The 16,897-nt window shown below is 45.6% G+C and overlaps 1 protein-coding gene across 1 annotated transcript; it reads right to left on the bottom strand.

Annotated features, from left to right (window-relative positions):
* Positions 1–2,396: 2,396 nt before the first annotated feature.
* LOC136491976 (uncharacterized) lies at positions 2,397–15,751 on the bottom strand. The gene is made up of 2 exons (XM_066488158.1): positions 14,371–15,751; positions 2,397–2,410 (listed from the first exon to the last, which is right to left on the bottom strand). The coding sequence occupies exons 1-2, from the start codon at positions 15,734–15,736 to the stop codon at positions 2,397–2,399; spliced, it is 1,380 nt and encodes a 459-aa protein (XP_066344255.1). The 5' UTR covers positions 15,737–15,751.
* Between the last annotated feature and the right edge of the window lie 1,146 nt (positions 15,752–16,897).

Here is a 16,897-nt window from a genome sequence, read left to right as displayed (position 1 = left end):
GTCTGAAGAAAGGATAATTCCAATATGACTCAGCTTATTTTCTTTCATACCTCTCTTTCTCCTATTGACACTGGTATTCTTTCTCTTCTAACCAATGCTGATAATCCTTTTCCTTCTGCCATTGCCGTTTATTCAACAAAATTCAAGATGTGACATGTGGCCTTATTTCCCCATCCCTTGACGTCTCTCCCTGCTCATATTGGCTCTTCTATTGGTCGTGATGCCTTCTAATCTCTCTATATTCATCAGCCGATATTTGCATCTCGAGATCGACTGTTTCAGTTTCTTTTGCTTTGGTTGATGTCAGGACCTTAGTCTTTCTTTTGAGCAACTTCGCATCAACCATATTCTGATCTCTTAGGAAAGGATTATCATCAACTTTCATCTTCCGAGGTGTATCAAATTTATGCTTCCCTTGCTGAATAGCTCTTTGTATATGTTGCTAGAAAATTCTACACTTGTTAGTAGAATGAGAAGTAGCATTATGAAATTTGTAGAACTTCTTATTCTTCATCCGATCAGAAGGTAACATAACATGATTGGTGGGCAACTTGATATGTCCCCTCTCAAGCAAGAAATCGAAGAGCTTGTCCGATTTTATGATGTCGAAATCATAGCTCTCTTCGACTCCTCTTCCACAAGGATTTGACACCATTACTGTCTTCTTACCCCAATTCTATTCGGCCACAGCAATCTCTTCTTCTTCATTGTTCTTATCACCATCATCAACTGAATATGGATTATAGGCTTCAGCAATTGCAGCATTCTTCTTGAATCAGGTATCACTGCGTATATTCTGGAATTGGCTATTAAGTGCTGTCACTTGTTGAGCCAATAGACCTAAACTTCAAACTCTTGCCCCAGCAGCTTCTCTCTCCACATTGGCAACATTTCTTGAATGGCCAAAGCAGCTAGTTGATCATCAGTTAGATTCAATGAGAAGCACAAATTTTTGGTCTCTCGGAACCTCTGAAGAAACTCAGCACCTGATTCATTAGTTCTCTGCCTTATGGTCGTCAAATCTGATTTTCTTTTCTCCTGTCCCAGTATAGAAATATATATAAAACTTCTTCTCTAGGTTAGCCCAATTGGCAATGGAATTAACCAGCAACGATGGAAACCAAGTGAAGGCTGGTACTGACAGGGGCAAGAAGAAGAAACAAACTCGGTGAGCCTCTTCAATGGATGCTTTGCCCAACTGTGTAAGATACTAACTGACATGTTCTATTATGCTTGTGCTATCTTGGCCAGTGAACTTAGCAAACTCTAGGAGCCTGTAATTTGTAGGAAGGGTGATCAAATCATATCACTCTAGATATGGATGTTTGTGCAAAAAGATCTACCCTTTTGGCTTCAAACCGAACTGATTCTTTATCATCTCGGTCACTTCGAGCAATAACTCATCAGCACTTGAATATGGATTTCTCTGCAATTGTTGACCCATCTGCGGATTAAAATTTTAGGTACCTTGATACCTCGGATTTGGAATCATATGAAGGGTATTGTAATCTATGCCATAATGATATCCTTGTGGAATCTTTATCTATTGGGTCCTCTGCTGATTTGCTGCTTGAAGTTTCTGGTTGTAAATGTTGGGATCTGTATCTCTATGAATCCTATGAACTGATGATGCTATCTTTCGAGTTGACGATGGTATTTAGCCTGATGTGCCAAAATTAACCATTTGATTCTGAACTTGCCCCGTCAGTTGTTGCACGTACTGCACTGATGATCCAAGATTGTTTTGTATTTGATTAGTGGTGGTACCTTGAACCTGCTCATATGAGCTCTGAACTACCTGGACATCATCATTACCAGTTAGTGCTGCTTCTTGATTGCTAGTACCGGCTTGATTAGTCCCCTGAGTCGATGGATATGGAATATTGTAATAAGCCATCCCAACCTAATCAATTGGAAATCCATGAAACACCACTTTCATGGTATTGTGGAATGTGTTCAAGAAAGATGTATTATGGTGCAACATGGCATCATGAACATATTTGTTTACAGCATCTACGAAGAAACGCCTATCATTAGCTTCGTCTGTATCTGACTATCCATGCAACCAAACTCTTGGTAGTGGATATTTCTGAACAACTTTATTGTCGCATGTCTTGGTGTAGGACAACAAACACTTGTTCTGAAATTCTTCTATAGCTTTACCGATAACATCTTTATCCTCATCAGGTAGGTCTTCATAAGGCACCATAAGGATGTCACTGTTGTTGTGAGTTGCTATGATGATTGTGGTGCCCCATCAAGCATGTCAGAACACGTGTCGACACAAAAATGTCAACATGCAGTAAGCCAGAAGGATCTGCTTGATGGAGCAAGGCTAGAGATCCGCTTGGCTTCAACGTAGGACCAGTCGACCCTACGAATTTCCTGAGGGTGTGCTAGTCAATTTGACCTGCAATTGATAAGGAGATAAAGTTTATCAGTAATTTAAGGTGGAACATGCCGATTTTGCCCAGATAGTTCTAAGTGTGTCGCTTCGGGAGCAGACAGACGGGAAAATCGACTACATAGCTTATGCGAGAAGAAATCGACTATTAAGGACTGTAGCACTCGTGGGTCATGATTGATTTTTATAGTAATGAATGCAACATGCCCAGATATAAGTAACATCATTAGCTAGATAAATATAACCGGTGTAAAGCATTGAGCCGACAAGTTTAACTAAAGCCAAAGAATCCATAAAACTATCTATACGTTGGTAGGTTTTCTGAAAGACATGCTATATGTGTAAAAGCATAGGCGAATCGGCTGAAATAGCCGATTGAGGTAGAAAAAGGATCATAGCATGAGAACAATCGACTATTTAATACGAACAGATTTATAAACTCATCGAATCTAATCTATTATCTTTAATTAACAGTGGGGTTCGACCGGATCGATGGCAGCCATAATAAAGATAATAGATTAAACCTTTTAAAGCAAATAGATCTATTCACATTTAATAGAATCATGAAGACACACTATGAGTGTTGAAGTACAAGCGATCGGCTATTTAGCCGATGCAGGCATAGCAAACAGCTAGGGTCATGCCTAGTCGAAAGCAAATCTACCAACCAGTATACTCTGATCTAAAGTACTAACAGTGGGGATCGACCGGATCGTTACATCCATAATAACGAGCTATAGACCAGATTCGACTAGCCAGTAAACCTTCTCAAGATCAGGCATGCCTTAACCACGTACTACGCATGATCAAGATCGAAGTAGAACAACCAATAAAACATAATCCATTGTTTAAAGTAAGAATCATCGCAATGTGATAGAATAAACGATGGACTAAAATGGTGTGGGGCTGATCTAGATTGATCTCGATCGGGCAGGTTGATATTGCTGAAACTGATGACGATAATAACATCAGCAAGATCGGTAACTTAATGAATCTACCCGAAGGATGCCACCCTTGAGTAGAGCCGATAACTTGACCTTAGTCTAATTCGAGCAGTGGAGGTCAAACTTAATCGATGCAACCATACTTGAACTAGATAAGGATCGATAACTAGCTTATACTAGAGCTAGTAAGAGGTCGGTCGGACTGATGTAGCCTTACAAATAGAAATATAAGCCATGACGGTACTTACATACAAAGCCGGAGGTTGACCGGACCGATGCAGCCCTGCTTGTTGAAGAACTCACCGAGATCTACACTACTCCTACTCCTAAGGGTTGGCGTGAAGCCAGAAAAGTAATTGGTATTGATTGATTGGATTCCCTTTTACAATAGCCGGGGTCCAATATTTATACCCAGAACCTAAGCGTGAATCCTACTTTAATACGACTCATTACAATTTTTAGTATAAGAGAAAACATTCCTAACTTAAGATAACTTGGACCCTAATCTTTCCCTTTTTGTAGAGTCTGACATGTTTCTCCCGACACCAACCATAGCTTGTTGACGTTATCTGTTGACGTCATCCAAAGAGAGCCGATCCTAGTACCGCATCTGAACCAGCTGATATCGATCCTTATGCAATCGATTCCTTGATGGCACAATCTTGGAAGCTTTGAGTTCTCGCGTTCTTCTTCCCAAAATTTGGTGTAAACAGCAAGGGAGCTACTTCTATGCTACACAAGCAAGAAGGTAAGTCTTGCTCAAGCTTCACCGCCACATGGTCCATCGCTCCAAAGCCTCCAACTTGCCCTTCACGCTTGCAACTGGTCCATCAAGCCAAGTCTTGTCTTGATCTTCTCCACCTTAGTCATATGACTTTATGTCATGTCTCATATGCAATAATGAGCTCCTTCATCACATGTGTGAACCTTGCAACATATCCAAGTCATTTCACCTCCATGGCATAGGTTGCTCACACATGATGTACTTGTGGACTAATCACCTATGTATCTCACTCAAACACATATTAGTCCACCTAAGGTCGTCACTCAATTACCAAAACCAAACAAGGACCTTTCATCCACGATGAAGGGCTCCCATTTTGAATGACGCTTGTTGAGACAATGTCTCTGTGTCACCATGTCCCCCATCATTGTCCTCTCCTATGACCTAATTTTAGTTCATCGCCTGGTTGACTTTGTCCCTATCATCCTCGTGATAGTTAGCGATGCGATCGTCATCTGACATGTCCTGGCTCGAGCACAAGGTGTCATCTGACACCACCTCGCCGAGCATTTTGCAGGTGGCGCACCTTGCGTAGACCTCATGTGGTTTTCTCCCTCCGTCGCCTCTTCTCCTCTACGATTCGTTGGGCCTCCATGGCCCGCTTCTATTTGTCTTCTAGTAGCTTCACCTAGGAAATCACCTGACCAAGGTTCTAAAACCAGAAGTCAAACCCCTTAAGATTGTTAACATACGAGCTATGGGTTAAAAGTAGGAAGGGTTTACATTATCCTGCTTGTTGGTCTGGGTGAAAGGCTGTGGATGCGGCCGTGTTGACACCGAGTCTGGCACTATCAGCACTATTGTAACATGTGTGCCAACTTGTTTATCATAACCATCATGAACATAATCCACATCTTAATCTCATCTTTTCATAAACTTGCATATCAATTTCCACACTTTCTAGGCTCCGTCAAATTTTGTCGGCTAGTTTGACCTCACTTGTCGGGTAGTCCATGAAGACCTTGATAGAACCGACAAGTCTTCAAAGCGCATCACCTTATTGGACGGTATGATACTACACGTCGGACAGTATGACAGCATGCAATGACACCTATAAGGGTGGTGTGTTGTCAACCATTTACCTCTTCTAGCCCCACTTGTCAGACCCTCCTCTCACTCACAAAAAACCCACTAGCCTCACCTCCCTCTCCAACCCTCATTCTCACATATAGAACACAAAGCACAAAGAGAAGAGGAGGAGGACCTCAACATGTTGGAGAAGCAGGCCGACAACGCCCCTGCCCCCCCCCCCGCCGCACCCCTGCCCTCAACCCCGCTAGAGTTAGAGGAGAAGACCCCCAAAGATGCTGCTTCTTCTTCCTCATGTTTTCCATGGAGGCCCCAAGCTTCTTGTTCTTCTTTTTACTGATATCATTTTGCAAACATAGGAACAAATTCACATTATTATAGTCAATAATGCTCGTATTCTTATATGTCATGTCCTCATCAACCCCGGACGGGAATGGGGGATGACCCTACATAGATAGAAATATCATTGGCTCTACAAAGCCCATGCGGGACTAAACATTATTGCACCTCATATTTAGTACGTGCCTTACAATTTAATTGAATATAAAATGGGCCAAGGCCATTTAAATCATGCAGTTAAAACTCTTGGTTATAAATTTGGTCAAATTTAGGATAGCTTGATTTAAGATAAACTAAAAGCCCTTACATTTTTTTGAAAGAACTGGAGGGGGCCTTAGCCCTCCCCCCCCCCCCAAAAAAAAATATTTCAGGATGAAAGAAGGCATCTGTCATGCATCAACATCTCAAGCACCAACAGTTGTATAATAAATGTTTAGTGTTTTTTTTATAAGTTTGGTCAAAGTACAAATCGTTTGACTCCTCGAAAATTAAGAATTATATTCTTTAGGGGACGCAGGGAGTATTTCAAAATGCTTGGAGATTCAAAGTAATCAATATAAAATTCTTACAAAATCATTGTTCACTAATCTGGTATACATTTTGTTAATGGCCACAGTTAAAAGTTTGACTAATACACTTTTCGACGGGCCAAAGAGCGGCCCCACCTCCGCCCTCATCGGCACCGGGGCTAGCCCAGTGACGCTCTCGTGCTCTACCACAAGTTCGAGAGGGGACCTAGCGTATTCACCAAAGCACATACTCACCTATGTAAGCAGGGGTCTAAACCTAGTTAAATCTTCGTGTCCTTGATCGGATCGAGCGAGATTTCGCCCTTCGAATCTCTCTAACAAATATCAAGCTAGTATGAGCTAGTATACCATACTAAGACCTTGCTTAGATTCTATAGTCTAAAGTTTATCAACTAAAGTTTAGATCGCTTTAACTTTTGAGGCTCCAAATAGGTGGTCTAAACTGCTGTCTAAAGTTTAGTCAATCTCATAAAAAACATCATTAGTTCATTAGACCACACCAGTAAACTAAAGTGGTCGAAAGTTTAGCCCTTAATTTTAACCAACTAGACTTTGGACCGTGTGATCTAAACATGACTTAACCCTTGGGTGTAGAAGCTGTGATGTTACTGTTAGATTGATCTCCTGACCAATAGGCCCAACGGCCTATTGGGCCTTGGTCTCGCGCCCTGATCGGGGGCGCCCAACCCTACATGGTTGGTGGGCCCTCATCGCACTGCGCTATATAGAGAGGTGGGGGCCGGTGGCTCAAAGTACGAGGTTCGCCGTGAGCCGCAAACCCACCGACAAAACCCTAGACCGATCTACGAGGGCGCGCAGCCAGCGACGGGAAGCTCCGCTGATCCTTGCCGTCGTCACTGCTACGCCCGACCGCACTGCATCGACGTCCGTGCAACCTCTACTTCACCCGTCGCTGCCCATGTGCTGCCTCCATCACCGAACCCGCGATGGCCAGCACGACCACGACATCATCTGGAGGCTCAGGTTCATCACCAGCCCTCTCTCCCCTATCTCCCTCTCGGTGTAGTGTTCTAGGTCTAAATGTGCATGTCTTTCATGGTTCTATGAGTTCACCGGCCTAGATCTACTCTAGTTGATCCACAGATTGTCAACAATGGTATCAGAGCCATACTAGCACGTAGATCTAGAACGGGTACCGATTAGAAAAAGAAAAGTTGATTAGATCCAGTGTGGATCTAAGCAGAAAAAGGGGTCACCCGACTTTCGGTTGAACCCTAACTCGATCCGTCGGATCCGAGAAAAGAACAAGGGCTCGGTTTTCATGCAAAGAACGAACCCTAAAACCCGAAGGTGATTCGGGGAAAAGAAAACAGTGCCGTCTCCACCCTAACCCTAACCCTAATCGTCAAATCGGGCAAAAATCCGAACAAATGAATCAAAGAAAGGGGAAGAGGGTGGCTCGGTCACCTCGCCGTCGAGCACGCCGGCGCGCGGGGGGAAAAGAAAAGGAACCGATTTCAAATCGGAAAACCAAACCCTAACCCTAAAAAGGAACCCTAACCCTAAAAAGGAAGCCTACCTGGGCTTCTACCCACCGCCAGCAGCATCGCCATCGCGCGGATAGGAAACCGCGGCGTCGCTCCTGAACGGCGCGCGGGACGGGGCTGAGATCCGCACGGCACCTCGCCAAGCGGTCACGGCAACAGGGCACCACCCTGCGGACCCTCGACGGCGACGTGCTCAGCCTCGGGCGAGCACGCACGCCGGCGAGAGGGCGCTGGACGGTGCCGCCCTTCTTCTCCCTCGGCCACTGTGGACGGCCGCTGCTGCGGGTTTCTCCGGGCTGCGCTGCGGGGTGAGAGAGAAGGAGAGGAAGAGAATGAACCTAGGGTTCAGGGAGAAGCGCCGGCTGGGGGTTTTGTTCGGGCGAAACGGCCGGGCAGCCGTCGGATGGAGATGGACGGCCACGGGCGACTGGGCCAGCGCCGCAGCCCAGGCGGGATAGGGCACCAGGCCGAAATCCCGGCCCAGGCCCAGGTTGCGGCCTGGGCGCGGGGGAGAGAGCGCGCGCGGCTGGGCGCGGGGGCGCGCTGAGCGCGCGGATGGGCCGCGGCTGCTGGGCCGTTTTCGCTGGCTGCGCGCGTGCGCGTGGGCAGGCCGTGGGCCGCGCATGTGCTGGCTGGGCCGAAATGGCCAAAGAAATAGAAAAATCACAGTTTTGTTTTTTTTCTTATTTTCCAGAAAACAGTTTGATCAATTTGAATTGATTTTATGATAATTCTCTGTACAAAATTTATCCAATGATATTTTTTTGTTCAGTAAATAGTAAATTTGCTTCTGGAAAATAGGAAAAAGATTATTAAATGTTAAAGTTTCCGCTGCGTATTTAAAGATGTAATTTTCATTATTAAATTCGAACCAACGGGAGAATTTAATTTTGAAAATGGATATGTTTTAAATTGATTATAATATTGTTGTTATTCTGACCAACGTTGATTAATGGCAATATTATAATGTTTTTGTTATACATTAATTCTATTTCTGCCCAACGGTGATGTAGAATTAGTGTAGACAATAATTGTATATTTTAATTTTGACCAACGTTAAACTAAGGCATGCAATTATTGTTGTTATTTCTGTTCTCACCCTATTTGAATTGTGTTTTCAGGAGGATACAACTTGATGAGTTGTATCAAAGAAATCCCCACTCTAAAAGGTGATAACTATATTGAGTGGAAGAAAAAGATAGACCTGGCCTTTATCCTCGCTGAGGTGGACTGGGTTGTCACCACACCGTGCCCTAAAGAACCTGAGGCACCGGTGAGGGAGACAGATGAGACTGATACTGCATGGCAGAACAGAGAGCGGGATTTTGCTCCCGTAAAGATGTCCTATGACCTTGAGCATAGGAAATGGGTCACTGCCAACAAGAAGTGTCTGGCAGTGATAAAGAACATGATTGAGCCTGCAATTGTGGGCTCAATTCCAGACTGTGACACGGTCACAGAGTACCTAGACAGAATAAAGAGTCAGTTCACTGGCTCTTCAAAGACATATGCAACCCAGCTGATCAAGCAGCTGGTTACAGAAAGGTACTCTGGTGGCGGCAGTGGCATAAGAGAGCACATACTGAGAATGAGCAATCTGGCATCTAAGCTCAAACCAATGGATTTGGCACTCAAGGATGAGTTCCTTATTCATTTGATTTTTGCTTCTTTGCCCAAAGAATTTGACACATTTGTTGTTAATTACAATATACAGCCTGAAAAATAGGATTTGGAAAAGCTCATAGCCATGTGTGTGCAGGAGGAGGAAAGAATAAAAGTTTCACAAGGTGGTTCTGTCAACTACCTAAAAGATAAGAAAAAGAACTATAATAATAGTTCTTCCTCCAAATCATCTGGAAAAGGTCCCATGCAACAGTCTCAGAACCAGCAATTCCCAGTGGCTAAAGACCAGTGTCTCCACTGCAAGAAGACAGGACATTATAAAAAGAATTGTCCTGATTTCTTAAAGATGATTATGAAGAATAAAGGTGAGAACATTATTACGTTCGTAAATGAATCCTTATATGTAAAGTTTTCAAAATCTACTTGGTGGATTGATTCAGGTGCAACTATTCATATTGCTAATTCATTACAGGGATTCCGTTCGATGAGAACTTTGCAAAGAAGCGAAAGTTTCATTAAAGTAGCAAATGGAGAACAAGCAGATATTGAGGCCGTTGGTGATCTTCCGTTAGAGCTTGCTGATGGCTTCATAATTATTCTTAGAGATGTTCTTTATGTACCTTCTTTGCAAAGAAATTTGATTAGTGTTTCAAAATTGGACCATGATGGTTATGATTGCCATTTTGGAAATGGCAAATGTCAGATATTGTTTAATAATAAATGTATTGGTCTTGCCTTCCGACAAGATGAGCTTTATTTGTTATCACTTCGTGAAAATGTGAATTCCGTATGTGATGTGAATGAAAATATATCCTCATCGAACAATGGAAACAGAAAACGAAAGAGAGCTCAAGATGCGTTGTCGAAATTATGGCACTGTCGTTTAGGCCATATTTCGAGGGGAAGAATAGAAAGACTAGTTAAGAATGATATTCTTCCTCCATTAGAGCTCTCAGAGTTAGATCAATGTAGAGATTGCATAAAAGGAAAGTATGTAAAGAAAATTAAGAAAGATGCCAAACGAAGCACAGGAATCCTACAGATTATTCACACAGACATATGTGGTCCTTTTCCTGTGAAAAGTGTGGATGGTTATGATTCATTCATAACATTCACAGACGATTACTCTCGGTTTGGCTACATTTATCCAATTAAAGAGAGAACAGAAGCGTTGGATAAATTTAAAATATTTAAAGTAGAAGTTGAAAATCAGCATGATTTAAAGATTAAGATAGTCAGGTCTGACCGTGGAGGAGAGTACTATGGTCGGCATACCCCATATGGACAAGTTCCTGGACCTTTTGCAAGGTTCTTACAGGAGAATGGTATAGTCGCCTAGTATTCAACACCGGGCGAACCTCAGCAGAATGGAGTAGCTGAAAGGCGTAACCGTACCCTGATGGATATGGTGCGTAGTATGATAAGTTACTCCACTTTACCTACGAGTCTGTGGATGGAGGCGTTAAAAACCGCCATTCATATTCTCAATAGAGTACCAAGTAAGTCGGTGCCCAAAACACCGTATGAGTTGTGGACAGGAAGAGTACCCTCGCTTAACCACTTGCGAGTGTGGGGGAGCCCTGCTGAGGCTAAAGTTTTTAACCCAAACATTGGGAAGCTAGATCCCAAAACAGTGAGTTGCCATTTCATTGGCTACACAGAAAAGTCAAAAGGTTTTCGTTTCTACTGTCCTAACAGACATACAAAGTTTGTGGAAACGAGACACGCTGTCTTCCTAGAGGATGAAATGATAAGGGGGAGCATGGTAGCTCGAGAAATTGACCTTGAAGAGAAGCGGGTGTTTGCACCCACTCCGATCATTCATGAGCCATTTTTCTCACTACCTGCTGTTGCTGCACCAACAGGACAAGACACTGTGGTGCCAGCACCTGTTGTTATCCCGCCTGTGGCAACAATGAATGATGATGAGGAACCTGTGCCTCAGAATCCTATAGAACCTATTGTCACACATGAGGGGGAGCAACAACATCCTCAAACAGAAAATGTGCCAATTGAGGAGGCCCCTAGAAGGTCTCAAAGAGTTAGAAAATCAGCTATTCCTGCTGATTATGAGGTGTACAACACTGAAGAATTTCAAATGGAGGATGATCCCACCTCATTTGAAGAAGCCATAAAAAGTGATCATTCATCAAAGTGGCTTGAGGCCATGGAAGATGAGATGAGATCAATGAATGCAAATAAAGTTTGGGATTTGGAGATAATTCCTAAAGGAGCCAAAACAGTAGGCTGTAAATGGGTCTACAAAACAAAACTTGACTCTCAAGGGAATATAGAAAGATATAAAGCCCGACTTATGGCAAAAGGCTTTACACAAAGAGAAGGGATTGATTACAATGAGACCTTTTCTCCAGTCTCATGTAAGGATTCCTTCAGAATCATAATGGCATTAGTGGCACATTACGATTTGGAATTACATCAGATGGATGTAAAAACGGCATTTCTCAACGGAGACTTAGATGAAAATGTTTACATGGCACAACCGAAAGGTTTTGTCATGGAAGGAAAAGAACGTTTGGGATGCCGCCTAAAGAAATCTATTTATGGATTAAAACAAGCTTCAAGACAGTGGTACTTAAAGTTTGATCAGACAATAAAGAATTTTGGGTTTAAAGATAATGTTGAGGACAATTGTGTCTACGCAAAGTCTAAGAATGGGAAGTTTATCTTTCTTGTCCTGTATGTGGATGATATCTTACTTGCTAGTAGTGATGTCAATCTACTACTGGAAACAAAGAAGTTTTTGTCCTCAAAGTTTGATATGAAAGATCTTGGTGAAGCTTCGTTCGTTCTAGGGATCGAGATTCACCGAGATAGAAGTAAAGGGGTATTAGGACTGTCACAAAAGGCATACATAGAAAAAGTCTTAAAGAAATTCAGTATGCACAAATGTAGTCCCTCACCTGCTCCTATAGTCAAGGGCGACAGATATGGGGATTTTCAATGCCCTAGGAACCAATATGAGATCGATCAAATGAAAGTGGTTCCATATGCTTCAGCTGTCGGAAGCTTGCAATATGCTCAAGTATGTACGCGCCCTGACTTGGCATTTGTTACCGGGTTACTTGGCAGATTCCAGAGCAATCCTGGAATAGAACACTGGAAATTGGTAAAGAAAGTCTTGCGTTATTTGCAAGGAACGAAAGGCCTCATGATGACGTATAGAAGATCTGATTCACTCCATATAGTGGGATATTCAGATTCTGATTATGCGGGAGATAATAGAAAATCCACGTCTGGATATGTGTTTACTCTCGCAGGGGGAGCTATTTCATGGAAAAGCTCAAAGCAAACCGTCACTACATCGTCCACAATGTATGCCGAGTTTGTAGCATGTTATGAGGCAACGGGGCAGGTGAACTGGCTAAAGAAGTTCATACCCGGTTTGAAGGTGGTTGACGACATCAATAGACCACTGAGGTTATACTGCGATAATAATCCAGCAGTACAGTATGCTCACAACAATAGGTCAAGTTGTGCTGCCAAACACATTGACATAAAGTATTATGTTGTGAAGGATAAAGTCCGGGATCAAATGATAAGTCTTGAGCATATAAGTACCGAAAAGATGCTCGTGGATCCGCTTACAAAAGGCTTACCACCCAACGTGTTCAGAGAACATGTAGCCGGCATGGGTTTAAGGGAAAGTCTATGATTCCTGGACTATAAAGGGCCCAAAAGTTAAAGTAACTGTTTCAGATCAGAGACGTGCATTGTAGCTGTCAAATCTATCGGCGATTGACCGAGACGATGAAACATGCTCTATGCATCATCTGTGAAGAAATGAGTAAGGTTTAAAGGATTGAAGTTTAAAGTTTAAAGATAAAAGTAATAGTGAGATCAAAGGGGAGAATGTTAGATTGATCTCCTGACCAATAGGCCCAACGGCCTATTGGGCCTTGGTCTCGCGCCCTGATCGGGGGCGCCCAACCCTACATGGTTGGTGGGCCCCCGTCGCACTGCGCTATATAGAGAGGTGGGGGCCGGCGGCTCAAAGTACGAGGTTCGCCGTGAGCCGCAAACCCACCGACAAAACCCTAGACCGATCTACGAGGGCGCGCAGCCAGCGACGGGAAGCTCCGCTGATCCTCGCCGTCGTCACTGCTACGCCCGACCGCACTGCATCGACGTCCGTGCAACCTCTACTTCACCCGTCGCTGCCCGTGTGCTGCCTCCATCACCGAACCCGCGATGGCCAGCACGACCGCGACATCATCTGGAGGCTCAGGTTCATCACCAGCCCTCTCTCCCCTATCTCCCTCTCGGTGTAGTGTTCTAGGTCTAAATGTGCATGTCTTTCATGGTTCTATGAGTTCACCGGCCTAGATCTACTCTAGTTGATCCACAGATTGTCAACAATTACTCCACGATCTAATGAGACTGTCATGCTGAACGTGGGGAAAGTCCCTCGATTTCTCAACTCTTCACTGTTTAGTGTTGTGGGATTAAGATGGAACAAGTGGTATCTATCAGGTTCGTGTTGCATGGGAGTTTGGTTTGCACTATGCAGCCATGCTGCACATTATAGGAGTGATTTTGTGTGTGTCCACTGCCACATCCATTTCAATCTGTCACGAGCCCAGGAAGCGCATTGTGTTGGATTGATCTCGGCAATGGTCTCTGACCGACTCCGCAGGGGCAACTCCCACATACACGACTAGATTGGAGTTGCTAATAGAACCAATTGCAGCTCGCTCCTCATTGTCCTCTAGGCTTTACCATGGAACCAGCGTTCCCGTGAGGTTGTAGCCACGCCTAAACAGGAAGGCATCACCGACGACGCCTCAAGGACGAGTCGGTGCCCTAGGTATGACTACGGTGACAACAGCACCGACACTCTGCACCAGCGCATGCACGAAGCAGGCACGGGTCATCACGATTAGGACCAATGGCCTCATCATACTCGAATGAAGGTACACCCGTGAGAGTGAGACCAATCTAAGTTAGGTATATATCCTAATTAGAACTAGTGAGATCTTATTTAGTTAGTTGACCCTAAATGCTAACGCATTGAAGAATTGAACCCTACCTAAAAACTCTCCTCTCTCAAATTCAAATCGCATAATGATATTGGAAATTTGGAATTGAGCCGTTTCTCTTAATGCAAAATATTAAACAAAAGACATCGATGTAGCTCTCCCTCTCTACACAGAGAGAGTAGAACAATAAACGAGAGAATAATCTAACCTACCGAGCAAGCTCATGGTTTTCTTGAGACAATGTGCACTATGATCCAACTCCTCCTCGTCAAGTTCGGGTGTAGTTGCTTCCCCAGGCGTGGCTTCGACCTCAGTTGCTTCCGGTTCCTCACGCTGGGTCTCGCCGGCCGGCAAGAAGTACCACACGGGGCTCGAGACGCCTCCGGTCGTCGCCGCTGGCCACCGGACGGAGGCTCCGGTTGCCAAGCTGTAGACCACAGCCTCGTAGTCTCCCCCGCGCGGGCCGTCCCAGTAGTAAACGCTGTTGGCGCTCACACCCTCGGCGCGCACCACCGCTGCTTCGTTCATGCCGACGAACAGCGCGTTACCTCTCAGATCTTTCGCCTCGACCACGCTCCAGCACGGGCTGCTCGGCCAGTTCCCGTGATCGAACCTGAGAACGAAGACGTCGCCCTTAAAGATGTGGATCCACCGCCGGACTCCTCCTGTTGGCGCGGCGACGGTCGCGTTGCCAGCGCCGGTGGGCCGCCTCCATACCTGGTAGAGCACGCCGTCGCAGAGCACCAGGTTCTTGGCGTCCGTGAACTTGGAGATTGTGTCGTACGGTGAAGGGAAGACGACGGCGCCGAGGGGCAGTTTCGGCAGTGGCCCCACCTCCATGGGTGGCACCCGGCGGCGGCAGGAGCGGCGGCGTCGGTTGAGGTGGAGCACGTGCACCTGGCCGTCCCTCGCCAGGCAGTAGACCTTGCCGTCGTCGTGGCTGTACGCCAGGTCGACTAGGACGACGTCCCTGTCCAGGAGTGGGCCCGTGTCCTCGATGTGCGACCAGCCGTCGGACGCCCTCTGCACGGCGACCCTGTTGGGGCGGCACAGGCTCACCGCGGTGAAGTCGAGCGGCGTGGGGTTCGGCGAGAAGACGATCTTGGGCGCCCGCTCGTGCGCGGGCTCGTAAAGCTCCTGATCCAGCGGGATCTCCTCGCCCGTGAACGGGTTGAACAGCAGCGGCCCCGCGGGCGCCTCGGCGTCGCCCGCGACGAGGGCGAGCCACCCGTCGCGCGAGGCGCCGACGCAGCGGCAGCCCGCGGCCGCGGCGCCGATCGGCCCGGTCGGACTCGGACGGTGCAGGCCGCCGTGCAGGAGCCTGGCCCAGCGCCGCGCGTGGTGGGAGCAGGCCGCGAGCGACACGGGGTGGCCCGCGGCGTCGTCGGCGGGGAGCACGGCGAGGGGCCGCGAGAGCGGCGGCGGGAGCGCCGAGCGCCACGCGCCGCAGACGGCACGGCAGGAGGCGTACTCCCTGAGCGCGCAGCATGTGGCGATGCTGGAGACGAGGCCGGCGTCGAGGTCCGCCCACGGCCGGAAGGGAGCTGAGGCGGCAGGCATGTTGACGCTGCCGCTCATCGGACTTTCAGCGTAGGGAAGAGTTGTTCAAGGAGACGTTGGCATCCAAGGTAGGAGGAGCGTGCATATATACAGCACACGTGCACGTAGAGCTGTCTGACGGGTCTCCTTGGTGCTCTGGAATCGACTCGTCCGTGTACTATTAGAGCTGTCCAGCGTATGGAAGTTTGTACACTTCTTCTGTATATATAATAAAAAAACATACCTGATAGAACTCATATTCGTGTCAGCGTGCGTAACTCTTACTATCCTTTGTTACGTTTGTACGTATCTCTCCTGGACTTCAGAAGTTCAGAACCTGTGTGATGCTAGGTTTTGTGATTCTGGCAAATTTCTTAAAAAAAAAAAAAGGAAATTCTGGCAAATTTTCTGAGATGGCGCAGTGTTGGGCGCAATGTTAGCCCGACTTCGTCCAATTCTCGGCCCCTACCGCCCAATGTTCCCGCCACCGCCACGTTACGCTCGGCCCACCCTCGTCACCAGTTTTTCCAGGCGATCTGCAACTGGAACGGAACCGAACCAGTGTATCTATGGGCTATGAACGGTTACTCTCTTTTTTTTTTAATCAAAATAAGTGCACATTTCGTGCTTTGAAAAGCCAACTAAATTTAAATTAGACCGAGTATATATATATATATATATAATATATTAATGTTTATGATACCAAATAGGCACCATTAGATTAATCATAATATATATTATAATACTAATCCTATTTAGAAACATAAATAATAATACTTTTATTATTTTCTATGAATCTAGTCAAACTTGAGATTGGTTGTTACGAGATGTACGCTTATATATCAAGTAAAACGTAAAAGAGCTATTCTTTGGTGATGTGCTCGAGAAGGCACGGTAGAAAAGCGTTCTGAACAGAACAAAGCCTAATGAAGAGGGAACAAGAGACTGATATTGAAGTCTTTTTTCTCCGATACGTAAAAGATTTGCGTATCATTGTATTAGGTAGAAGAGTTTAAACAAACATACAACGCGTTTCTATCGAGCGTCGAAGCAGGTCGACCTAACACAGCTAAAGCTGGATCATCCTAGCAAAGGACCTCTGAAGGCACTCCTAGATGCTGGGTTCACACAATTAACAACGGACTGTTTCCGTCTAATGAAATTGTGGGACAATAATCTGCTGGTATACGGTTGGAGGCA

This window comes from Miscanthus floridulus, chromosome 11 (genome assembly GCF_019320115.1).
Source record: "Miscanthus floridulus cultivar M001 chromosome 11, ASM1932011v1, whole genome shotgun sequence".
NCBI lineage: Eukaryota > Viridiplantae > Streptophyta > Magnoliopsida > Poales > Poaceae > Miscanthus > Miscanthus floridulus.
Note: the sequence above shows the minus strand (reverse complement) of the source record. Positions and strands in the feature narration are given on the sequence as shown.

Bases quoted from the DNA above. Each gene is read 5' to 3' on its own strand.
- LOC136491976 (XM_066488158.1), bottom strand. From the start codon at position 15,736: ATGAGCGGCAGCGTCAACATGCCTGCCGCCTCAGCTCCCTTCCGGCCG.